Source organism: Pristis pectinata, chromosome 38 (genome assembly GCF_009764475.1).
Source record: "Pristis pectinata isolate sPriPec2 chromosome 38, sPriPec2.1.pri, whole genome shotgun sequence".
Taxonomy (NCBI): domain Eukaryota; kingdom Metazoa; phylum Chordata; class Chondrichthyes; order Rhinopristiformes; family Pristidae; genus Pristis; species Pristis pectinata.
In genome coordinates this window covers 4,788,347-4,814,106 of record NC_067441.1, presented here as the reverse complement: position 1 = coordinate 4,814,106, position 25,760 = coordinate 4,788,347, and the positions used below count along the sequence as shown (strand labels likewise).

At 43.2% G+C, this 25,760-nt stretch overlaps 1 protein-coding gene across 3 annotated transcripts in view; it reads right to left on the bottom strand.

Moving 5' to 3' along the window:
- The window catches only part of LOC127586941 (ADP-ribose glycohydrolase MACROD1-like), a 734,082-nt gene that overhangs the window by 61,863 nt on the left and 646,459 nt on the right, over window positions 1–25,760 (bottom strand). For all 3 annotated transcript variants that reach the window (XM_052044972.1, XM_052044974.1, XM_052044973.1), the window contains one exon: window positions 9,768–9,886. In XM_052044972.1, coding sequence (XP_051900932.1) covers window positions 9,768–9,886 — 119 coding nt within the window. The remainder of the gene's footprint in view (window positions 1–9,767; window positions 9,887–25,760) is intronic.

Here is a 25,760-nt window from a genome sequence, read left to right as displayed (position 1 = left end):
TCATGTCTCCTCTCATCCTCCTTCTCTCCAAAGAGTAAAGCCCTATATTGTGAGATGGTGACACCCTCAATCTGGACCCTAGCCACCAGCCAGAGAAAACATCCTCCCTCGTCCATCTAGCCCATCAGAATTTTGTATATTTCAATTAACTCCCCTCTGAACTCTGGAGATTACAGGCCTAGTTGACCCAACCTCTCTTCATGCGACAGTTCTGTCATCACAGAAATCTGTCTGGTGAACCTTTAAATCTGACATTGATAGATTTTTATTAGTCCAAGGTATTCAGGGAATAGGGAAAAGTGGGAAACATGGGGTGAGGTCATGCCCAGTCGTAATCTCATTTAATGGCGAAGCAGGCTTGGGGGACTAAATAGCTTCTCCTGTTTCCACGGAAACCACTCCGGGATGTGGTGAAAAGCACAATACAAATGCAGGTCCTATTTCCTTTAGGCAAGTGGTAAAGAAAGAAAATTGAACTGATTGTTAAACCCACTCAATCTTTGCAATACTAGCAGATTGACTGGCTTACTGAGTATTTCCTGTTATCTATTTGACAAGAATGTGAGATTGATTTACCTGTAAAACACTGAGCCCACTGCTAAGCAATGTTTCACACCAGAGCGCCACACTGCAAACAGGTATCAGCAAACCATGGCAAGTGTCCAATTTACTGATGCCTCTCTAATCAGGTGGTCTGATTCCCTGTTTCCATGTTCTATATATTTAGAGGTGGAATATTTTGGTTTCAATTTTCAGTTCAATTTGGGGGGTTTCCTCCGCTTTTAATTAGTGTTTGGAAAAATTGGGCATTCTCCGTAATTAAAGAAACTTTAGTCAAGAAATATATCAATATTCAGTAATGAGGTACTTCTTGACTTTTTCTTTAATTACGGAGAATACTCAATTTTGCCAAACAATAAGAAAAAGCAAAAAAAACCAAATTGAACTGAAAATAGAAATCAAAATATTCAATGCAGTCAAGTTGTTGATAGCAACAAAATGTGCACATTCAAAGTCATACTAAATTATTAAAATTGACCATCACCTGCCAGATCACCACCATTGACCAGCACAAGTTCCACTGGTTGTTATGTGTATTTTGAAAGTCACATCGGCAATTCTTAAAATGAAATAAGTGGAAATGTAAATTCTGCACTGTTGACATTTATTGTTGGTATGGAGTTGTATCTGTCTGAAAAAACCCAATTTTTCCCAGTAAGAATTTGTTTTTTTTTTGGCTTTTATCAGTTAAAATTGAAAAATCCAAATCCTAAATATGTTAAATCCAACTGCTGCATTTCAAGGTCCAATGCACACGGCCAGAGGCACATTCTAACTCGATGTGGAGCATCAGTACTCAACTAATATCCTCAGCAACCAGTGACCCCTCTTCAACACAATTAATTGATAAGGTGCAGGGATTTTTTTCCCCAAACTGTTTTGCACCAAAATCTAAAGAGATCTGCTATCTTTAAATTCTAATCCTTCCTGCCAACTTGTGGTAAGTGTTCATTGACTAGTCTATTTTTCTGAAGGTACAAATTATTGGAATAGATACACATTTGCGGAATCAACATTTATATTGTAAGAAAGTCTGCAGAATTAGACTGCCAGACCTGTTCATCCAAGAGATATCATGAATACTGGAAGTCCTCCAACTAACGCACACATGCTGTAAAAGCAGAGTAGGTGAGTACACATTTTAAAAGGGGAGGCAGTGTTACTGGTGCACTCGAGACTTGCCAGAGTCTCATCCAAGAATCACCAGGCATTCCTCTACAGTCTGGGCAATGAACTGGTACCTAAACGTAAATGATGAGCAAAAGACTCCTCAGGATATTTATCGAGATATTCAGCAGAACAAATGCCAAATCCCTGAATAGGTCATTGGAGAATGGGAGCACTGTGCCAGTAACTTTTCAATGGTAGTTGGTCCTGAATAAACCTGCCCTGTGATTGATCAGTAATTGTCAAATTCACACATAAAAGTCAAATAGATGGTTGCCTTAAGGAGTAGAAATGTCACAGCTTTTGCTGTGCTCATGTAAGGTTTGGCAAAGTATAATGTCAGTTGCACAGTTGGGAGGATGACACTGAATCATCCAGTCTAGTGTATTGCATTTGGTGTTCACAGCGTGGTGTCCTCTCCAGTGGAGAAACCAAATGCAGATTGGGTGATCACTTTGCAGAGCACTCAGGGGCAAACCTGAGTTTCCCGTTGCCTGCTATTTTAATTCGGTCACTCTGTGTCTACGGCTTCCTGCACTGTTACTCAAGTTTGGGGAACAACACTTCTCCTTCCATCTGGATACACTGCAGCCTTCAGGACTCAAATATTGAATTTTCCAACTTTAGATTACTCGTTCTTTCTGTCTGTACCAGGTCTGGACATTTCTGTTATAGGTAGGTCATCCATTTGTGATATTGCTTATGTTTTTCTCTTGCCATTAGTATTGCCTGGCTTGCTGGGCATCTCCCACAGCCCTGCTTTCAGCAACACAGAACACAGACAAAGAAGCATAATCACCATCTAACTTGACCAATTAAACCACTTGACCTTTGTCCTACCCTTCTCTGCAACTTAAAACCACACTTTTAATCTCTCTTTCCCAGCTCTGATGAAGGGTCTCCAACTTAAAATGTTAACTCTCTTTCCCCTTCCACAGATGCTGCCTGATCTGCTGAGTGTTTACAGTATTTTCTGTTTTTATTTCACACTTCCAGTATCTGCAGTTGATTTGATTTTAGTTGACATCTGACTGACGAATCCTTGCTGAGACAACATAAAAACAACATTGTGTCATTAGTGTTTCTTTTTGTTTTTAAAATAACGTTATATAAAACATGAAAAATAACAAATTAAAATGTTGTCCTTTCCAGCATGCACTCCAGCCCCTGCAGTCCTGGAACGCCTCCAGTGAACCAGCAGTACTTCATCGGGTGGTGAATGGGTTCCACAGAGAAGGTCTTTCTGTGGGGTGTCCTTTACAATAAAGACCTGGAGTGGAAGAGTATTGCCCAGAGGTGTCCTATGCAAACCACTTTTAGTTTTTTCTGTAGCCTGGATGAGTCCATGTTCCATGTATACATAGAATGCAAGAGGTTGTAGCCCCTTTTTGAATACTTGAAGGGACCTGCTCCTCAACGTTCTGGTTGTACTTCTCTTGATCTTTGGGCAGGCAGTTGGGTGAAACATTCCCACCTTTCTTCTCCTGGGTCTGGCCAGAGTGGCCGTTCACAGGTCTGGGCAGTGGGCCATCAAAGGGCCTGACCAAATTGACTGCCTGCCACTCTTCCTTAGCCATAACTGGTCCATGCTGTACCTGACCTGAAAATCTTTGAAGGGACAGTGAAGAGCAAGCTTTACTTTTTGGAGCAAAAAAACAAACTACTGGAGGAACTCAGCGGGTCAGGCAGCATCTGAAGAGGGAAATGTAGTAGACGTTTCAGGTCGAGACACTTCATCAGGACTTGAAACATCAACTGTCCGTTCCCCTCAATAGATGCTGCCTGACCCACTGAGTTCCTCCAGCATTTTATTTTTTGCTCCAGATTCTAGCATCTGCAGTCTTGTATGTCTTCAAGCTTTACTTTCTAGCAAGTATGAAGTGTTTACATATTGGCAGTAATTACTGAAATATTTCACTCACCATGAACCTTTTGAAAATTAGAATCCTTTACAAACATAGTAATTTCAATTCATGTTCCTCCTGAGGGGAAAAAGGCTGACAGGAATGAACAAGAAAATTGACAAAACAAAAGGAAAAATGATATCAAAGCAAGGCAGCTTGCATCTGGCTTTCAGTCAGGTCAGTGTGTGGCATGGAAACAACAGACCAAGCAGACAGCAGAGACATTCTGGAAGGCAGCCCACTGACTGCTCACATCACACACTGGTAATCACTTTGTTAGACAGAACAATGCAAGTTCAGGATCAGTTTAATACCAAGCTGCCAAGCATTCTTGCAGAGTGTGTGCCTGCAGTGAGGACGAGACTATCACCCACACCACTGCTGGATAACCCTGTTGCAAGTTTGGCGGGAGATGTCTCGGTATCAGTTCCTGCTCATCCCCAGTGACTCGACACAGAGCAGTCCATGCCCAAAGGGATGCTTACTGAGACAGGCATCAGCTGTTGTTGGAAGAGTAACAGCTCAACGAAAGAGGCCCCAAGGTTCACCCAAAACCTGCTGGTCTTCCAGCAGAAGGACTGATCCATGGCCCATGCGCCAATGTCCAGGAGTATACACTGTGAGACACACTCAAGGAAGGTGCAATCTGTGCCAAGGACCTAAAGTGGAAGGTGAATGTTTAACGCCACATCCACCAAACCTCTTTGCACACAATGTGCGAGAGTCTATGTGGTGTGATAATGCAAAATTGACATAAAAACTAGTCATAAGAAATAGGAGCAGAGGTGTGCCATCTGGCCTTTCGTGAGCTCCACTGCCATTCATCAAATTCATGGCTGATCTTTTACCTCACCATATTTTCCAGCAGTATCCCTCTATCCCTTGATTCCCTTAATGTGCAAAAATATACTGATCTCTGTTTTGAATGAACTCAGCAACTGTGTTCCACAGCCCTCCAAGGTAGAAAATCCAAAGGTTCACCACCCTCTGAGCCAAGTAATTTCTCCTCACCTCAGACCGAAATGGACTGCCCCTTTCTCTGAAACTGTACCTCTTCGGCCCAGACTCCTCGATCAGGGGAAACATCTTCGCTGCCTCCAGCCTACCATGCCCTTTAAGAAACAAACAATCTGCTGGAGGAACTCAGTGGGTCGAGTGATGCTGCTCGACCCGCTGAGTTCCTCCAGCAGATTGTTTGTTGTTCCAATTTACAGCATCTGTAGTCTCTTGTGTCTCCAAGCTCTTAAAGAAGTTTGTTTGTACAACTATAATGACTCTGATGCATTGTAAGTACTTAAACACATGCACATTCTTTTCAATGGAAACTTTTTACCATGGAATAAATCATTTGATTTTTGTAATTAAAAGATTTGAATTTGTGCGAAAAAAGTCCATCTGCTCCACAACTGTGATGTCCTAGGAATGCTAAGGTTGTAAGTTTGGAATTTCCCCAACTTATTGAGATTTCATAAAGTATTTTGACCCCCATCACATCTTCTCCACCTCTAACAAAGTGAAGTGTTTGCTTTGGTGCCGTTTCTGCACCCCGGACAGTCCTCACTAAATGGCCATTCTCACTGCACCAGTTTGAAGTGTGAGAGCCCCCTGCTCTGCTCTCATGTGATAAATTCATGTGTACACTCTGCAGATAGCATCATAGGACTGATAGGATGGTTATCCTGACTGGCATAACCATCCAGGATAGACCAGGAATCTCCAGGAAAGGAAGAAATTAAAGAGTGATCGCCAGGACCCTGCTGTGAGCAAATGATGAGCATTAAAAGTTGTACGTCCTTTTCACTTTGCTTGACGTGGATGGTGGTTGGGGATGGAACAAGAGTAAGGCCTGTCTGGCAGTCAGTAAGAACCCAGTTTACTTTCCATTTGGATATGGAATGGACTGGTTATTTTGCAGGAATGGACACTTCAATGATTGGTGTGAGAGTGGGGTATTTGTCATGAGACGAAATCTGGAGCAGGCATCAAACTGTAGTTGGCAGGCTTATTTGCAGAATCAGTGAACAGAAGCAAAAAGTCTGTCTGGATTTTAATTATCCTGGCCCTCTTGAGTCCGCTCATTGCAAGTACTGTTGCCCTGGCTGAGCTAGTATAAACAGGGAGTTAAACCCATATTTCTCAGTGTCACATTTGAATGAGCTAACCCAATAAACAATGAGAGGACTATTTTGTTCCAAATATGGTCAAAGAGTTCACAGAATCTGAATCAAAACTCTTCTCATTGCCAGCTTTCTACAGCTTCCTTGGGATTGTATAGGATTTATCCTGCAGGTCATTCAACCCAAACGGTCGAAGTGCTACAACAGCCCCCTCCCATGTTACTCATTCCCATCATATCAGAACTGCTGTGGCAGGCCCAGGAGATCTGCTTTCCTTGGATAAAAAGACCGGGAAATCAATCATGAACTCGAATTATTGCATTTGTGTTAGAAAGACAGAAAGACCTGTATTTTTATAGCACTCTTTAAGAGCTCTGGTTATCCCAGAGATCATTACAGCCAACTTTTGAAGGGTAGCCACAGTTTTACCATAAGAAACACAACAACTAATTTTCATGTACTGAAGTCCCAAAAGCAGCCGATAAACGACTGGGCAATCTATTATTTGTAGTGAAGTTCATCGAGGGATAAATATTGGCCACATATTCCTTTTGGGGAGAATTTCTCTGCTGTTTCTCGAAATGGTTCTGATCTTTTATGGCTACCTGGGCGGATACAAGGGCCCAGCTTTAATGCTTCATCTGAAAGACCCCGCCTCCAACAAAGCAGCGTTCCTTTAGTCGGACCACGCCTCTGACAGAGCAGCACTTCCTCAGTAAGCACAACACCTCTGACAGTAGTTCCTCCTCGGTAAGGGCAACATCTCTGACAGAGCAGCAGCCCCCTGTAAGGATGAACCATCTGACAAAGCAACACTCCCACAGTAAGGACAACACTTCCAACAAAGCAGCTCCCTCTCAGTACGGAGAACACGTCTGACAGAGCAGCTCCCCCTCAGTAAGGACAATGCTCTGAAAGGGTAAGGGAAATGCCTCTGATAAAGCAATGCTCCCTCTGTAAAGACAGCACTTCAATGAAAAGGTATTTTGACATAATAACAATATCAAAATCTGGAGTTGTCCTTACCTCCCAGGTCTCCCCTTATGCCGTTGAATGAGTTCACAGGTCCAGAAGCGTGCTTCACGTGGGGTTGCAGTACAGCCAGACTGTTCTACTAAATCAAGCCTCTTTGGGCTGCCAGCCCTCCAGACTTCACCCAGAGTCACCAGGAATGAAAGACTAATCCCAGACTGAACTAAATCACATTCAATTCTGATGAAGGGTCTTCGACTTGAAATATTAACTCTGTTTCTCTTTCCATAGATACTGCCTGACTTGCTGAGTGTTTCAAGCATTTTCTATTTTAATTTTTGTATAATTTTCAACTTTAATATAGAATTCTATTATATTATGACCACTGTTCCCCAAAGCTTTCGTCAATCCCAAATTAGCAATTACCCTGCTTATCACCCTCTAGCAGCAGTCTCCACCTTCACACTCTCCTCCCCCCACCTAGTTCCTTCTGCCTTTTTGTTCTCCTCGTCTGCCTCCACCTATCATCCACCTGCCTCTGTCTCCCAACTCCACCCCTACCCTTACCCCTCCCGGCTCCATCTGCCCATCATCCTACACCCTTCTCGATCTACCTATCACCTACTGGCCCCTGTCTCACCCTTCCCTCTCTCCCCTTTATACTGGCTTTCTTGCCTCTCCACACTCAGTCCTGATGCAGGGTCTCAAGCTGAAATGTCGACAATTCCTTTCCTCCCCACACAGACACTGCTCAACCCGCTGAATTCCGGCAGCACTTTACTTTTTGCTCCAGATTCCAACATCTGTAGTCTCTTGTGTCGTCAATTAAACCATTCTTATTACACAATGTTCGATCTAAAACAGTTTGCTTCTTCACTGGTTCCTCAATGTACTGATCTGCATCTCCCTCTAATTTCCTAATTTAGACCCTGCCGTACCTGACCACTACTGTATGGGACTTTGCTGTTTCTTAGCTCCACCCAAACTCATTCTATTTCTTGATTTTCTGAGCAACGATCCTCTCTCTTTTTACCACTCATTCATTCATTAAAATCCCATTCATTAAAATCAGGGTTACTGAGCCGTTTCTTCAATTTTGTCCAAAAGTTAAAAGGCACGGTAGTGAAGCGGTTCGCATAATGCTTTACAGCGCCAGCGACCCGGATTCAATTCCCGCCGCTGTCTGTAAGGAGTTTGTACATTCTCCCGTGTCTGCGTGAGCTTCCTCTGGGTGCTCCAGTTTCCTCCCACATCCCAAAGGCGAACTGGTTGGGAAGTTGTGGGCATGCTATGTTGGTGCCGGAAGTGTGGCAACACTTGTGGGCTGCTCCCAGAACACTCTCCGCAAAAGATGCATTTCACTGTATGTTTCGATGTACATGTGACGAATACAGAAACCTTATCTTATCTTAGAATACAATTGCCATCCTTGGTCACTTTGCAACCACGCCTCTGTAATCATATCCATTTAGTTTTACTTGTGTCATTAATTCATCGACCTTGTTATTCACTTCAGCATTCATTTTCATCTTTGTGTTATTGATCCCTGCTCTGATACTGGATGTATACTCTTATGTTTGTATGCACTGTTCCATCCTGACAGACTCTGCTTATTTAGCTACCTGGTACTATCACTATGGCCTTTCAGTTTTTAAATCTGCCCTCACCAGAACCCTCCCCACCCCCACCAGTTTATAAAACCTAATCTACAAATCTGGTAATCCAATTTGCTCAGATACTAGTCCAGCCCGATTCAAGTGAAACCTATCTCAATGCAATAACACCCTCTTTCCAAAGTACTGTGCTCCATGAATTAAAACCCATTTCTCCCACACCAATCTTCGAGCCATGCATTCAACTCTCTAATCTAATTGATCCTTTGCCAATTTGCACATGGTTTAGGTAGAATCCAGAGGTCATAATCTTTCAGGTTCTGCTTTTTAATTTGCACCCTAATTGCTCATATTCCTTCAGCAGAACCTCTGTCTTTTCCCCGATCTATGCACCGGTTGCCTCGTGGATCACAACAACGGCATTTTTCCTTTCCCATTCCAAATTCCTCCACAGCCCCAAGGAAAAGTCGTCAACCCTGGCACAGGGTAGGCAACACACCCTTTGGGACTTATGCTGCAGTGAACAGTATCTATCACCCTACTATTTTATCCCTTATTATCATAGTACTTCTCTACACTTCCCCAACTTGGATGCCTCCCTATACTACAGTGCTCCCTGCTCTCATCCTATAGGTTGCAAGAATAGGGTGCAGGGGCTGCGGTTCCTGAAATGCTGAGTTCTGAATCCCTTTATCTGCCTCATTTGTAGTCACACCCTCTAGTCCCTCTGGCCTGACCCGTTCTGTAGTGCATAATTTGAGGGATGTGACTGCCTCCTGGAACAGTGTCCAGGCAACTCTCCCCCTCTCTGATCACAGAGTCTGAATCTCAGATCCATTTCACCAGCTCTGAGTTGAGGTTTCTTCAGCTACGGACACTACTGCAAATGATCACAGTGGTTTCTATCAACTCCCACATACAACAGCTGCAACACATCATCTACTCTTGTCATGCCTTAGAATATTTATTTAAGTTAACCAATTTGTTTAAGTCAGTCAAAGACCCTTACCTCATCCAAGTCTACCCTCCATGGAGACTGCACTTCAAGGATGCTAAGCTATGAAAATCCCTTTCTCCTTCCCTTATGAAGCTGCTTAAAACTGACCTCTTTGACCAAGTACTTGGTCACCTGCACTGACATATGTGGCTAGCTTGTTTTGGAGCCCCCCTGTAAAGTGATTTCGAACATTTTTGCATTGTTATGAATGCAAATTAATACACTCAAGATATTAGACAGCGCCTGGCACTAGTTGAGCCACATTCAAAAAAGCATTAGTACTTTCATGAGAGGAGAGAAAAACAGCGGTTAAAAGCAACCCAAATTGTCAACCCCTCTTTTGAAGAATAAAGGCTCCTTTCATCGGGTCCTGTGTGAAAGAGGATGCTGAAATTCCCTCAAGTCATGCTTACTGGAGTAAAGAATAATCACTTACGATGGTTCGCAGGTTATTGTCACTGGCAAGTTTCAGGCTTGTGACATAGCAACTTTGCAGCACCTTCTCCGGAAGTCTTTCCTTCCCCTGCACGATGGGTCCCACTGTGTGAATGACATCTGTGGGGGGAGGAAAACAGAGACCACATTGAACCAAGAGGTAGGTTCTGCTGTTTCCCATACACATGCAAACACTGTTAAAATGTTATAATCTTGCAGGTTTACAAAAGAAAACTATCAGTGAAACCAAAGGGAAGGTCACTGGTGATTTTGACCTTGGTCATTGGACGACTGGTATCCTGAACAAATTTTTGACACTTATTTCCTAACCATCCCAATCACCACTGAAGAACTGCATGCAGAGATCCAACAATTAATTTCTTCTTGATCTAGGTTCCAGAGAGAAACTTGGATCTCTCCAATGGATTAACTTGCTGGAGCACTTGGCTTGTACTCCAGTGCATCACCAGCTGAGGTGTCATTTTGCAACACTGATGTGAAGCCTAGCCAGAATGATACTGCTCTTCAGTACAGTGTTGTTGGATCTTTCACGACCATTTGAGAGGACGGTGGGAGTCTCAGTTTAACATCTCATTTGAAAGACATTTCAGAGCTCCTTTTGGGCTGAAGTGTCTTCATAGATTGTGTCTTCAAGCCTCTGGAGTTTTGTTTCAATCTATGATTTTCTTACTCGGACAGAGAGGGTAACTATTATGGGGCCGTTCATGGGAATGAGTGAGAGAAGAGGTAGGAGGGAAACATGGAGAAATGGAATTGTTCTGAGAGCCAGCCTAGACTTGATGGGCCAAGTGACTCATTCTATGTAAGGAACCATGCGTATAATATGAGATACACCCACTGCCTATGCTGGTCAGTCAACAGCAGGATTTCACTCTGCTCCTCATGGTTGCTTGGGCTTGCCAATGAGGATACAGATACTGAAGTGGACTGGTTGTGGGACTCTTGTGGGAGAATCTAGAACTGGGGGTCACTGCTTAAAAATAAGAGGTCACCATTTAAGGCAGAGGTGAGGCAATATTTTTTCTCTCAAAAGGTCTTGAGTCTTTGGAACTCTCTTTCCTAAAGGCCAGTTGAAGCAGCCTTTGAATATTTCTGAGGCAGAGGCAGATTCTTGATAGGCAAGAGGATGAAAGATTACTGTCAGTAGGCAGGAATACAATGAGATTACAATTAGATCAGCCATAATCATTATGAATAGCAGAACAGCTCAATGGGCTGAGTGGCCTACTCCTGCTTTTAATTTATATGTTCCTATTCACGTTCCTATGAGTTCCCTACTGAAGCATGTTTTTACTTTATCTTCTGCCGAAAGAATAATAAAAAGAAAGAAATTGGAGGGATCTATAAAAGATTAACAATGCAATCAAACAGCAAATCCAACTGCCCTTAATCCTGCCATTTAGAGATCAGACAATTCATTTTGAGCTGTCTGTAGCTTTCCATCAATAATCCTTTTCATCTTGACTGGTTGACAGATGAGCCCTTACTCAGACATGGCTGCAGGTCAGAGTCTGGGCCCAATATATTTCCTCAAAGTGGCAGAACTGCAAGGTCATTCCAGTCTTTGGGTGGATGGACTTGTATGTTAGAAGCCACTTCATGTGTATTGTAGTGGTGGAGCTCTGATTTATGGTATCCTAAAGCACATTGCAGATTCAGCCTTACAATGGTTAAAACCAATGGCACTTTCTAATAAATAAAGTACAGATAAGATTTATAGCTTCCGGACTTCCAGGAACATTTCTGGCTGTACTTTTAGCGTGTCCAGTGGCCCCCTACTAATGATCCAATTGTATATACAAACATGATTTACTGGTATTCATGAATGTGTTTGAAAATCGTACAGTTATATTAATGACAGGACTGAAAGTCCTTGGTATTCACTTGGAAAATATTTTTCTCTGAAGTATTGCTGGCCCATTTTTTTCTCAATGAAGTCTTTCACAAGCGTTAAACAGCTTTCTGCCAAAATTAATGCGACTTCAAACTGCGACTTCAACAGTTAGAGAACGATTGAACAGAATTCTCAATCCTGACTGCCGTCCTGTATAGGCAGCTTTGGTGATGATGGAAACAGAGTTGATGGTTCAGGCTGATGACCATGGCTTCTGATGCAATGCCATCGACCTGAACCGTAAAATCTTGTTTCTCTCTCCACATGTCTGCCTGCCCTGATGGTATTTCCTGCAGCTTCTGCTTTTATTTCACATTCCAGCATCTGTATTGTTTTGCTTTTCCAGTGTCTCCTGCTCATTGGGCCCATCTGGCTCCCAGGGAAGCAATCCCATTAGTCCCATTCCCCCGCTCCTTATATCGCTGACCCCCTCAGCTGATTCCCTCTTTGCAAGCTCGTGTCTGATGTGCATGTATGTGCATATGTGATGGCAAGCTCAGGTTTGTGTGTGCATGTGCATGTGTTTACAAGATAGCGTGTTTGTGTATATTGGTATTGGTTTTGGTTTATTATTGTCACTTGTACCGAGGTACAGTGAAAAACTTGTCTTGCATACTGATCATACAGATCAATTCATTACACAGTGCAGTTATATTGGGTTAGTGCAGAGCGCATTGAGGTAGTACGGAATGCATTGATGTAGTACAGGTAAAAACAATAACAGTACAGAGTAAAGTGTCACAGCTACAGAGAAAGTGCAGTGCAATAAGGTGTGAGGTCACAACAAGGTAGATCGTGAGGTCAGAGTCCATCTCATCGTATAAGGGAACCGTTCAATAGTCTTATCACAGTGGGGTAGAAGCTGTCCTTAAGTCTGGTGGTACGTGCCCTCAGGCTCCTGTATCTTCTACCCGACGGAAGAGGAGAGAAGAGAGAACGACCCGGAGAAGTCTTTGATTATGCTGGCTGCTACACCAAGTTTGTGAGATCGCATGCGTGTGTGTGTGCATGTGCATGCATTTGCCTGCATATGTACGTGTGTGTGTGTGTGTGTGTGTGTGTATACACGTTAATTTGAAAAAATGAATCTGCATTTATATAGCATCTTTCACAACACCTGAACCTGCCAGAATATCACACAGACAAATAAGTACCTTATAACTTATTAGGGACTCAGCATCAATGTGGACACAAGAAAATGTTATAAACAACACTGAGACAACGTTTCAGTAATGTTGGTTGAGGAATGAACATTGGCCTCGGACAGTCCACTGTCTTTCGAACAGAGCCTGCTAGAAGCTGCAGTTTCATGCGCCATCCAAAAGCGGAAGATACTTAAAATTTACCACTCCCCTGGCACAAGTATCAGTGTCAACCCAAATTGTGTGATCAGGTATCTACTGAAGATAGGCTGTGCCTTGGTTGTGCAGCCCCAGGTGGTGGAGCAGCCTGCTGAAACTGAAATGAAAAGTGGCTGTAGAACCATAGCTGATACATCAGAAAAGAAGGGAGCAAGAGTGATTACTAAAAAGAGGAGAACAATAGAAGAAGGGAGAAATAAAGAACTGTTGACTCAGTACCTACTAAGGTGCATTACAATCTAATTTGCACGCTGTGCCTGTTTGTTCTGACAAAAGCACATGCTGTGTGCAGTGACCTGGAGCAATGCAATAGAGGAATGAGGAACCAATCTCAGACAGCAGCCACAGAGATAACCCCAGCACACAATATGGCAATTAGGCAGGGCTCTGTGTCTCTCAGCAGCAGTTTAAGATGGCTGCGTCTGTTTGTAAGATAGCTCCGCAGGGCCTCGCTGTCTAAGTATTAAAGGGGCTGTGTGCCAATGGGGCCCAACCCTGACAAACAGAAAGGCAGTGTTGTTGCTCAGTGTAAATCTTACAGCCTAATGAATGCCCGTAACCCAAACTAAAATGTTCATAAAACTGATTGTAAGCATTACGCATTTAAATCTTAATGTAATGTACAGGTTTTTCTCATTTTACAAACATTCAACTGATGAATGTTTCCTATAATACCATTAACTCTATCTTTTATTTTTCCCCAGAACGAATAGTGCACCATTCTGCAAATGGGAACATACTCTGCCAAAGTCCCCGTAATACATTTTGCCTAGCTTTTGCAATTTATGAAATTTTGTTTCATGAAATTCTTTCCAGAATCACATAAATCAAGGACGAGCTGCAATGTAATTTAGGCAACCCATATCAACTCCCCACCCTCTGGCCCATTTATTTATTAGAGCACAGAATGAGGCTATTCAGCCTATTGGGCCCATGATAGCTCCCAGGAGAACAATCTCATTCCCACTTGCCTTATTTCTCTGACCCCTGCATTGAATTCCCTTTTACCTGCCTGTCAACTCCTCTTGAATTCTTATACTAATTACCTAAACTAAAGAATACTTTACGGTAGTCAATTAGCCTACCAGCACATCTTTGGAATGTGTGAGGAAACCGGAGCAGCTGCAAAGCATTCCAAAGATGGAGAGCTTGTGCAAAATCCGCACCGACAGCACCCAAGTTCAGGATGAAGCAGCAGCACTAACTCCTGTGTCATTGTGCTGCCCGAAGTCCTACTGAAGGAGGTCTCCATCCACTTCGGCTGAAAGCTGTAGAATTCACTCCCTAAGCCGACCTCTAATGAGTTTTTGGTCACCCATCCTAATGTCTCCATCTTTGGTGAGGTGCCAGTGTTTGTTTGCTATGCTCCCATGAAGCACCTTTGTGTGTTTCTCAGGCCAGGGGCACCATGTAAATACAAGCTGTTGTAACCTTCCTATCAATTCACAGATTTTGGTTCAGAAGGGAGCATCCATGAGAATTCGGGAAATGGGAATTTTGAGCTGAGCCAGAGGGTGATGCATGACTGCAAGCAGAAAATTAGTGCACTTATTTAGTTTTCAAGATCCATGTTCATTCGCAAGTTCAACATTTCTTGCCCATCTTTAATTGTCCTTGAACCAACTGGCTTATAGATTCAAAGAGTTATACAGCATGGAAACATGCCCTTCAACCCAACTCGTCCATGCCAACCAAGATGTCTATCTGAGCTAGTCCCATTTGCCTGCATTTGGTCCATATCCCTCTAAACATTTTCTCTCCATGTACCTGTCTAAATGTCTTTCAAACATCGTAATTGTATTGTCTCGACAGCTTCCAGTGACAGCTCATTCTATGTACCCACCATCATCTGTGTGAAAAACTTTCTCCTCAGGTCCCTTTTAAATCTTTCCCCTCTCACCTTAAATCAGTGTCCTCTAGTTTTAGACTCTACCCTGGGAAAAAGACAGTGTGCATCCACCTTATCTAGCCCGTCATGATTTTATAAACATCTATAAGGTCACTCCTTTGCCTCTTATGTTCCAAGGAAAAAAGTCCCAGCCTATCCAACCTCTCCTTACAACTCAAGCCCTCAGCCATTTCAAGAGTCAACCATATTCTGGGACTGGAGTCACATATGGTGCAGATAACGATACCAGATTTCCTTCCCTGAAAGATATTAGTGAACCAGACAAGTTTTTTTATGACAGTTTGGTAGGTCTGAAACCTTTATTCTTAACAGGTAGTTTTTTTTTAAATGCTAGGTTATTAACTGAATTTAAATTTTACAGCTGTGATGATGGGATTTGAATTTATGTGTCTGGATTACTGGCAAAGTAACCGCATTGCTGTACCATCACTGAAGCATAAGACTAACCCATAAAACAGGTAAAGAGATCCAGTAAATAAAATGTCTGACCTGGATCAGTGGGTGCACTCTGGCATGTAGAGGTTGTTGGTTCAAAACCCATCCCATGATTTGACGTCCAGCACTGTCAGGAGACAACAGCTCTCCAATGAAATGTTAAAAGATTGTGTTTCCCTTTCAGGTAGGATGCAAGTGATCTCAAGGGGATGATGCTGAGGAGAGTAGAGAGGTGTCCTGCACAATATTTATGTAAAACCTACATCTTTGAAACAGACTTTGCATTGCATTTTATGATGACTTACAACACATGAATTAGCTGTTAGTTACTTCTCATATGCGACTTGATGTCCAATTTTCTTTGATAACACCCCTGGAGGGCATCTTGAGCCAATTTATAAATTCAAATTCTTGTTATGCTGTATTCTAACTGTGGCAACATTTCAGTAAATACTTCTTGTTGAGTGAAGAAATCTAGATTGCCTGAGATCATGGCAGGTGCCGCATGAACAAAAATTCAACCTTTTGTCCACTGCGATCCATGATAGTGAGTAAAAATAGGCCAGTGAATTTGGAGTGCATCTCTGGGAGTGTCGTGGGTGAACACAAAGGGTGTCACTGCTAAAATTTGAGGGCCTCACAGGCAAACACAGAGAGATCACAGCCAAACTCAGAAGGTGTTACAGGCAAACACAGAGATTACAGCCAAACACAGTGGGTGTCACAGGCAAACATAGAGAGATCATAGATGCAATAATCTCTGTGTTTTACTGTAGCACTTTCTGCATTTGCCTGTGACAACCTCTATGTTTGCCTGTGATCTCTCTGTGTTTTGCTGAGATCTCTCTGTCTGCTGTAATCTCTCTGTGGTTGCTGTAATCTCTCTGTGGTTGCTGTGATCTCTCTGTGTTTGGCTGTGATTTCTCTGTGTTTGGCTGCAATGCCCCCTGTGTTTGCCTGTGATCTCTCTGTGTTTGCCTGTGATCTCTGTGTTTGCCTGTGATCCCCCTATGTTTTCCTGCAATGGCCTCTGTGTTTGCCTTTGACCTCTATGTGTTTGTCTGCAGTGGTCTCTGTATCTGTCTGTGATGCCCTCTGTGTTTGCCTGTGATACACTCTGTGTTTGCCTGCCTGTGATCTCACTGTGCTTGCCTGTGATCTCTGTGTTTGCCTGTGATCTCGTTGTGCTTGCCTGTGATCTCTGTGTTGTCTGTGATGCCCTCTGTGTTTGCCTGTGATCTCTCTGTTTGCCTGCACTACCCTCTGTGTTTGCCTGTGATCCCCCTGTGTTTGCCTGTGACCTCTCTGTGTCTGGCTGTGACATCTTCTGTGTTCATGGCCTGAAATTTGCAAGAAAATGAGGAAATCATTTTGGAAGATTACGGTCCTATCAGTTCAGTGTGTAGAAATTAGCTGAATGAAATTGAGATGGAGAGACTAATTGTGAGCAACATGATTGATCAGTAACAAAAAAGGAAACAAATTTGTAATGAAGGAGTCGGGGGGCGGTGGTGATGGTGGGGAGAATAAAAAATAGAAGACCATGAAAACAAATGAGAAAAGAATTAGACATTAATAGAATTAAAAATTATTATAATTAGAAGTTATTTCTTGAAAGCTGTTTTTCAATCTGATCAGGTAGAGAGGCTTTATTTGCCTGTTGTTCAAACAGAGCGTTAATCCCTTGCAAAACTCACCTGCACCATCCAGTATTTTTCTTGCCATTCTACCGCTGCCTGCAAGATTAGACACAAAAAAAGCTGCCAGAAATCAGAGAACCAAGGGTCTAGCCAGAATGAGGAACTGAAGGAAATATTTGCATAAATATATGACTAGAGAGTTTGGTGAAACTTGAAGCCAATAAGTCTCAAGGATCTGATGAACTACAAACCTGCATTTTGAAAAAGTTGTCTGTAGAAATACTGGTCATACTGATTATTATTTTGCAAAATTTGATAGATTCTGGAACTGTTCCTGTGGATTGGTAGGTAGCAAACGCGACCCTGCTATTTAAAAAAAGAGGGGGAGAGAAGACAGAGAACTATCAAGCTTTTAAACTAACATCATCTGTAGGGAAAATGTTGGAATCTATAATGATGTAATTAACAGAATACCTTGAAAAGAATAATAGGATTGAACAGAGTCAGCACATTTTTATGAAAGGGGACTAATCTTCTGGGGTTCTTTAAGGACGTGACCAGCAGCAGAGATAAAAGGGAACTGTGGATGTGATGTATTTGGATTTTCAGAATGCTTTCAATAAGGTCCCATGGAGACGTTACAACACATGGAGCTGGGGCAATATACTGACATGGAATGAGAATTGGCTATTGGACAGAAAGAAAGAAATGTACCAACCTTTCTGGGGTTGGCAGACAACAGATAATGGGTACTACAGGGATCAGTATTGGAGCCCCAGCTATTCATTTATATCAATGATTTGGCTTTAGAATTCTCTAGACTGCAGATGCTGGAATCTAGATGAAAAACACGATGATGCTGGAGGAACTCAGCCAGCCAGGCAGCATCCGTGGAGAAAAGCAGGCGGTCAACGTTTCAGGTCAGGACCCTTCTTCAGGACTGAAGATAGGAAAAGGGGAAGCCAATATATCGGAGGGAAAAGCAGAGCAGTGATAGGTGGACAGGTGAGGGGGGCGGGGTGGGCACAAGTTGGTGATAGGCAGATGCAGGTAAGAGATGGTGATAGGCAGGTGCAGGGGAGGAGGGGAGAACAGATCTGCCGGGGGATGGGGCAAAGGTAAGGAGAGAGAGGAAAAAAAGGGTTGAAAAAAAGAGGATGGAATGGGAAGAAGAGAAGAAGCATGGTGGGGGGTGGGGGGCATGGTTTGTGGGGAAGAGGGGCAGGGATTACCTAAAGTGGGAGAATTCAATGTTCATGCCGTCAGGCTGCAAGGTTCCCAGATGGAAAATGAGGTGCTGTTCCTCCAGTTTGCAGTTGGAATTCTCCTGGCAGTGGAGGAGGCCGAGGACTGACAATTCCGTGATGGTGTGGGAGGAGGAGTTGAAGTGACTGGCAACAGGAAGATGCAGATCGCAGTTACGGACGGAGCGCAGGTGTTCTGCGAAACGGTCACCTAGTCTGCGTTTGGTCTCACCAATGTAGAGGGGGCTACACTTGGAGCACCGAATGCAGTAGATGATATTAAGGGAGGTGCAGGTGAATCTCTGTCTCACCTGAAAGGACTGTTTGGGTCCCATGATGGAGGTGGTGTAGGGGCAGGTGTTGCACCGATGGCAGGGGCAGTGGAAAGTCCTCGGGGTGGGAGCGGGATGGGTGGGGGGGGGGCAGGAGTGAACTAGGGAGTTGCGGAGAGAGTGGTCCCTACAAAAGGCAGAAAGGGGTGGGGAAAGGAAGATATGCTTGGTGGTGGGGTCCCGTTGGAGATGGCGGAAATGGCGGAGAATGATCTGTTGGATACATAGGCTGGTGGGATGAAACGTTCAAGCCTACGTGTCCTCACATTTGGAATTCTCTATCCTGGAGGGCTGTGGAGGCTCAGTCACTCAGTTCATTCAGAATATAGATAATTAGATTTCTGGATATTAAGGGGAATCAAAGGTTATGGGGTTAGTGCAGGAAAGTGGAGCTGAGGTTAAAGATCAACCATGAGGGCTTGAAGGGTTAAATGGTCAACTCCTGCTCCTATTTTTTATGCACACATTCTCACCCTCAGACTCCAGTATGTTTCTTGCCATGTCACAGCTGCCTGTGGGATTAGAAATGCAGAGTAATGTGAGTACACAGACCTGGCTCTCAGCAGCTATTAATGCCTCAGTTGCTATGTTTAGCAGAGGGTTTTGCATTTGTTTGGTATTGCTGCCGTGTTTCAAATGAAACATTAGATAGTTCAGCTGTTTGCCAGGATTGACCTTGAGTCTTTACTGGGAGGGGGCCAATCTAGGCACTGATTTACACAGACAGGCTGCTCTCCAACACATCTCTACATGTTTCCACTTATGTAAACCATAACTAAGGGTTAGAAATATGGGAAAATCACTGATAAATCCAGCAGGGAATTCAAGAGAAACTTCTTTACCTAAAGGGGTGAGAATGTAGAACTTAATCCCACAGGAAATATTTGAGGCAAACAGTAATGATGCATTTAAGAAGGCAGCCAAGTACATGGAGAATGGAACAGAAGGACGTGCTCCTCGGGTGAGTTGAAGAGAGTTGGGAGGATGCTTGTGAACAGCAGAAACACCAGAAGGGGCTAAACAGCTTGTTACTGAGCTGTAAATTCCTAATAAATAGCTGCCATCTTTTCACTATTCCCTCATTCCCTCTAGAAAGTACTGAACCTTGCGGGGCATGAAAGCATTATTCCCATTTCTGGCTGTGAGCCAATGACCAGCAATCAGGATCCATTGCTCCTACTTCCCACACCTAGCTCGGGAATACTCTGATGGTGTAAAGCACATCATCTACCTCACCTAGAACAGCTAGTCCAACACAAGTGCAGGATCACAACTGGGACTTTCCTGACCTGTATGGCTTTGCCAACTAGTTCATTTGATGGGTTGCTCAGATTTATTTAGTTGCAGGCTCCCTGCAAGCACAGTAAATGGATTGATTGGGCAATGAACAGGCAATTTACTTTGTATCTAACTTGCGCTGGCCCTACCCTGAGCATGTGTGATGGAACAGTGCAGAGGGAGCTTTTCTCTGTATCTCGCCTGCTCTGGGGGTGTTGTTGGAACAGTGTAGAAGGATCATTACTCTAGGTTAAACCATGCTGTCCCTGTCCCAGGAATGTGTGATAGGACAGTATGGAAGGAGCTTTACACTGTATTTAACCTCTCCTGAATCTGCCTTGGTGGTAAGTAATGGGACAGTGTGGAGGCATCTTTACTCTGTATCTGTCCCTGTCCTGGGACTAATTGATGTGGCAGGGTGGGAAGAGGTTTACTCTAATCTAATCAGTGCTGATATTATGCATAAACTGGAAAGTGCTCCTCAGTGGAAACAACCCTAGTAAATGAACTCAAATTCACAGGATTTTAAATGACACTGAGGAGCAGATTCACACAACAGACAGCCCACAGGATGAGAAAATAATAACTGATTCCACTATCACTGCAAGCAGGTGCACCTTCCCTCACCTTGAGGAACACACTTCACAAACAAGAATAAAATGCTCAAACATGACTCTGGTTTTATATGCTCGATCTGCTCCCCATTTTTACTTCCTGCAATAATGCCAGAGGTAATTAAACCATGCTGCTATGCTTCTGAGAGTTTTATTAGTCACAGCAAACTAAACTGCCTCATATTACTGTCAGTGTTTTACGGTGAAGGAGACTTATTACGCTTCAGCTTGGTGGTTGTCAGATTTTATTACTGTTAAAATTGATGGGTGAAAATTGGTGGACATTGTGTTCCTCTAATGTATAATTGCCATTTACAGAAATTCAGTTGTAATTATAGACATATTGAATTTCAATGGTAATTATAACTGTTAAACACAAAGGCCATTGTGTGCATGCCGCAGATGTTGTGCTCTCATAGGATAACCGAGTTATCTTGCAGTATGCAAACCCTGCTCTGAAAAAGTATATTAGTAGTCGACTTTTTCAGAGAAGACTTTTCTGTTTGTCCTACCCTCTTTCCTGGAAGCAGTTCCACAGAGCCCAGTGCCTTTGATCAAGTCACCATTCTTCATTTGTGAGCTTGTGCTGTGAGTGCCAGCAGGTTACGAGAACAAATTGGCCAACTCCAATCTGGTCCTTGATCAATGTCCAAATTTGTGCAGCTCCCGCCAGGAATGAAAGAATCATTGCTTGGGGTGAGACCGCTGTCCATCTTTCCCCCCTACAAGTTTAGGGAAGCAGGCAAGACTTAATAAGGCTGCAATTTCTCTTCTCAGTAGGAAAACAGAGTGTTCAGTTTGAAGTGAGTCTGAAATCCCGGCTGACACTCCCTGCGCAGTACATAGAACACTACAGCACAGTACCGGCCCTTCGGCCCACAATGTTGTGCCGACATTTTATCCTGCTCTAATATCTACCTAAGCCTTCCCTCCCACATAGACCTCCATTTCTCTATCATTCATGTGTCTATCTAAGAGTCTCTTAAATATCCCTAATGTATCTGCCCCCACAACCTCCGCTGGCAGTGCGTTCCACGCACCCACCACTCTCTGTGTAAAAAACTTACCCCTGACATCCCCCTTATACCTTCCTCCAATCACCTTAAAATTATGCCCCCCTCGTGTTAGCTGTTTTCACCCTGGAAAAAAGTCTCAGACTGCCCACTCGATCTATGCCTCTTATCATCTTGTACACCTTTATCAAGTCACCTCTCATCCTCCTCTCCAAAGAGAAAAGTACTCAGGGAATGTTGCACTGTCCTTCAGATGTGCATTGGAACAAGACCCCAAATGGAGGTAGAAGATCCACGTGGGTTTCCCATGTGGGAAGAAAATGTGTTCTTCCCACATAAAACACTGAATTAGGAGTTGGCCAGTTGGCCCATCAAGCCTACTCTGCTGTTCAATGAGGCCTCTTCATAGTTCAAAAGTCTGCCAATTTCTGCCTTGAATATATTCAATAACTGCACCCACAGCTCTCTCCAAAGAGTCATGACCCTCTGAGGGAAGAAATATCTCCATTTTGAATGGGGCCACCCCTCATTCTGAAATTATGTTCCCTATTTCTAGATGCACCCACTGGGGAAACATCTCTCAGCATCCACCATGTAAATCAGAATCTTGTATGTTTTAATAACATCGCCTCTCATTTGTTAAAACTCCAATACTATAGGTCCAACTTGTTCAAACTTGATACTCTATTGCAGGAATCAGCCTAATAAATCTTCTCTGTACTTCCTGTACTTTATATCCTGCCTCAGACATAGAACCCAAAACTACATGCAGTATTCTGGGCGTGCCATGTAAAACCTCCCAGCTTTTATAAACGATGTTGCTTGTGACGAAGACCAACTTTCCAACGACTTGATGGTTCTCTCCTCCTTCTTCCTGTATTACAGATCCATTGAGTCAGAGAACATGGACACAGACTTTTCAGTCCCTCCGAGTCCACGTTGACCATCAAATCCCCCCACCCCACTCCTTCCCCAGATTCCTACACTGATCTTATTTTATTCTCAACACTTTCCCATCAACTCCCCTCAGCTTCTACCACTCACCTACACACCAGAGGCAATGTACAGTGACCAATTAACCTACCAACCCACGTCTTTGGGATGTGGGAGGAAACTGGTGCACCCAAGGGAAACCCACGTGGTCACAGGGAAAATGTACAAACTCCACACATAGGCAGCGCTGTAGGTCAGGACTGAACCAGGGTCGCTGGTGTTGTGAGACAGTAGCTCTACTAGCTGTGGCACTGTATCACCCTGGGCTTTTCCATTTTTCCAGCATTCACTTTTTCAAATTTCCAGAATCTGCTGTGTTCTGTATCTTCCAGTTATTTTTTATTCTCCTGTTTTCTCTCTCTACTTACACCTTCTCCAGACTGCCATCAACAAGCCTTCACCAGCCTGTCTCAGCCATCACCAATCTCTGTCAAGCGTTTCCTCTTGGTCTCCATCCCATCACAGACCACCTCATTGTCCTTTCCATCCCTCTCCAGCTAACTTTTCCTAGCTCTGATGAAAGGGGTCATCAACCCAAAATGTAAAGCGTTTCTCTCTCCACAGATGCTAAGTGACCTGCTGAGTATTTCCAGCATCATCTGTTTTTACCTCAGATGTCCAGCATCTATCATTTTTTTTGCTTCTTGATATTTCCCTGGTGCTCTGGTCAACATTTATCCCTCAAACAATATCGCTAAAAAAGGATTTCATATTCATTACCACATAGCTGTTTGTTGAAGCTTGTTGTGCGTCATTGCAGCAGTACTTGGAACAGCTTTGGAGAAATGTAAGTCTGCCTTTACGTCCCATGAAACACGCTGCAGAGTCTTTCAGTGTTGATACCAAAATGGGGGAGCACAAATACCTGCATGGTCGCTTGGTGAGATGTCAGAGAACTTTTGACGGTGTTTGTTGCCAGGATACGAGGTGCGAGCGAGGTAAGGGAAGGACAACGAAACCTTGCTGCTTTTCTTGAATCAGTAAGGTCTTAGCCTTCCGCCACCATCAAGACTTCTACCTGAACCTCGCAACAAAGGGAACAGCTAACCTTGGTGTCATTGGTCCTCGAGTCTGCTGCTTAGCAACCCACAAAAGATCTGTACTCAACGTATCAGAGTACAATTAAGAGAGTTCAGGGAAAGCTGTGCAGGTGCCACAAGAGCACTATTCATTTATTGAACAACTCAGATGGGTACAGCAGATGGTATGACTTTCTCGTATAAATAGCATATAGCTCCCACAGGACATACATAGCACTGTCAGATTTTAAGCACTGTGTACTCTGTCCCGACTTAACAGCTTGTACGGCAGAAATTTTAGCTACTAACTGTTATGGTCTTGGAAGAGGCATCAAAGATGGCAGTAATTAAAGGACAGTGTTTACAAGAGGGCTTTTTTTTGATCAGTTGGAAGACATGAATGTCAGAGATCACTGATTTATTACTCAGTGCTGGCTGACGTTCCAAAGAATTAAGCTCAGAGACAATGGTTTCTGAAAAGCTGCTGCCGTGTTTAGCAATCCAATGAGGCAAGAGGAAGAGAACGTAACTGAGAACGATGCCAAGCCGATTGTTGAGACTGCTGTCCCACTTTGATTACTTTTTTTTGGAACAGCTGGCATGAACTTGAAAGGGCCACTTCTTAGCTGCAGCTCAGGAACCCTGATGCAGTCCTTTTAAATTTGTGCCAACTGGTGGTTTGTGGACAGAAAGATAATCTTTTGTGTATCATTGGCAGATTCAAGGTGGAAAACAAAACAGTGCAGGGAAGACTGTGGATACTAATACTTGTAAAAATCAGTACTGGTAAAGAACATCCTTTAAACACAGGGTAACGTCAGCTTGACAGGATTTTAAAATCCATCACATCAAGGTGCCCCAGGAGGGCTGGGTTAAAGATTCCCAGAGTGCTGTAGTTCAATTTTTAAGCAGCCTTCAGAAGATTATATGCTTCTGGTCATTTTCAGTATCCCTGGGTGACTTTTGACTTTGTGTCGACTGAAAACTAACACTGCGTTTCCGCACAAATTGATCATGATCTCGCATTCAGAAGCACGGTTAAACTCAAGGGAATGAGTAAAGTTGAACGATTTTCACATTTATATTTCATTTCTTTGAATGGCTGGGGCCATTCCTCAAAGTTTGCTGAACTCAGAGCAACAATTTCCTTGACGCGTGGATAGCATTTATCATGGATAAGCAATGAAGGTCTGCTCAAAAAGGTGAGCATGATCTGAGAAAAATGCTTCCACAGAGAAATGGGGCAGGTCCCCAAGTTTGTTGCATATCCCTTTATATCTCTGGTTAACAAAGACTTATCAATCACAACAAAATTGGAATTAAAAATTGCCTCAACAGCAATTGCAATTTGCAGAAGAGTTCCAAATTCCTACCACCTCCTGCATGTGAAAATGCCTTTCCTGAAAGACATTTTTAATCATGTTCCTCGAATAAAACCAACTTTAGTTTGTATAATTTCTTTTCATAATTTAACCCTCAGCCTTAGGAATCATTTTGATAAATCAAGACTGCTGTCTCTCAAAGGCCAATATTAATTCCTTCTGTGGCGTGATCCCCAAAACTGCTAAAAGGTGCCATTAAATTTTCCAGTGTACTGATCATCTGTGGGAATAATCTACAACAATCATTGAAGGGGGCCACAAAAGCTAATCTCAATCATCAGATGTCCAAAACATACTTTCTTCTCTGCAGCCAATTGTGAGAGTGGTGGCAAATATATTCCTCGATTTATGAGCGTTCCACTGAGAGATTTTTGCTCTAACGCCATTGGCTCTGGGGGAGCATGTCTTCAATTTACAAAGCCATTTTCCTTGCATGTAGGAACACATGCTTTCAAAATGCCCATAATGCATTTGGTCCCAGTCTTTTCAATTCACAACATTTTATATAAAAAAAAATTTCAGCTGCATATCTCTTTCTTAAGTCAAGGAGTGGCTGTACTGTGCTCCTGTTGCTGACTAGGTCTTATTTTATCCGAGGTACTCAATGACCCATTCTTGATATCTACTTTCTACATGGTTACGGCATCATCATTTGGTTGACAACCTCTCTGAGCAACTCAAAACTATCTCCACTATCCTGTTCTCTCTCCAGAGCTCTGAATCTTACATCAAATTAGTTGCACAGAATCAGACTTGCTAGTGGATTAGTCAATGCACATTTGGTTACATGTTGATGTTGTGCTGGGTCAGTGTAACTGAATACAGAAATTGTGGACCGTGAGTGAATTGCATGCACCAA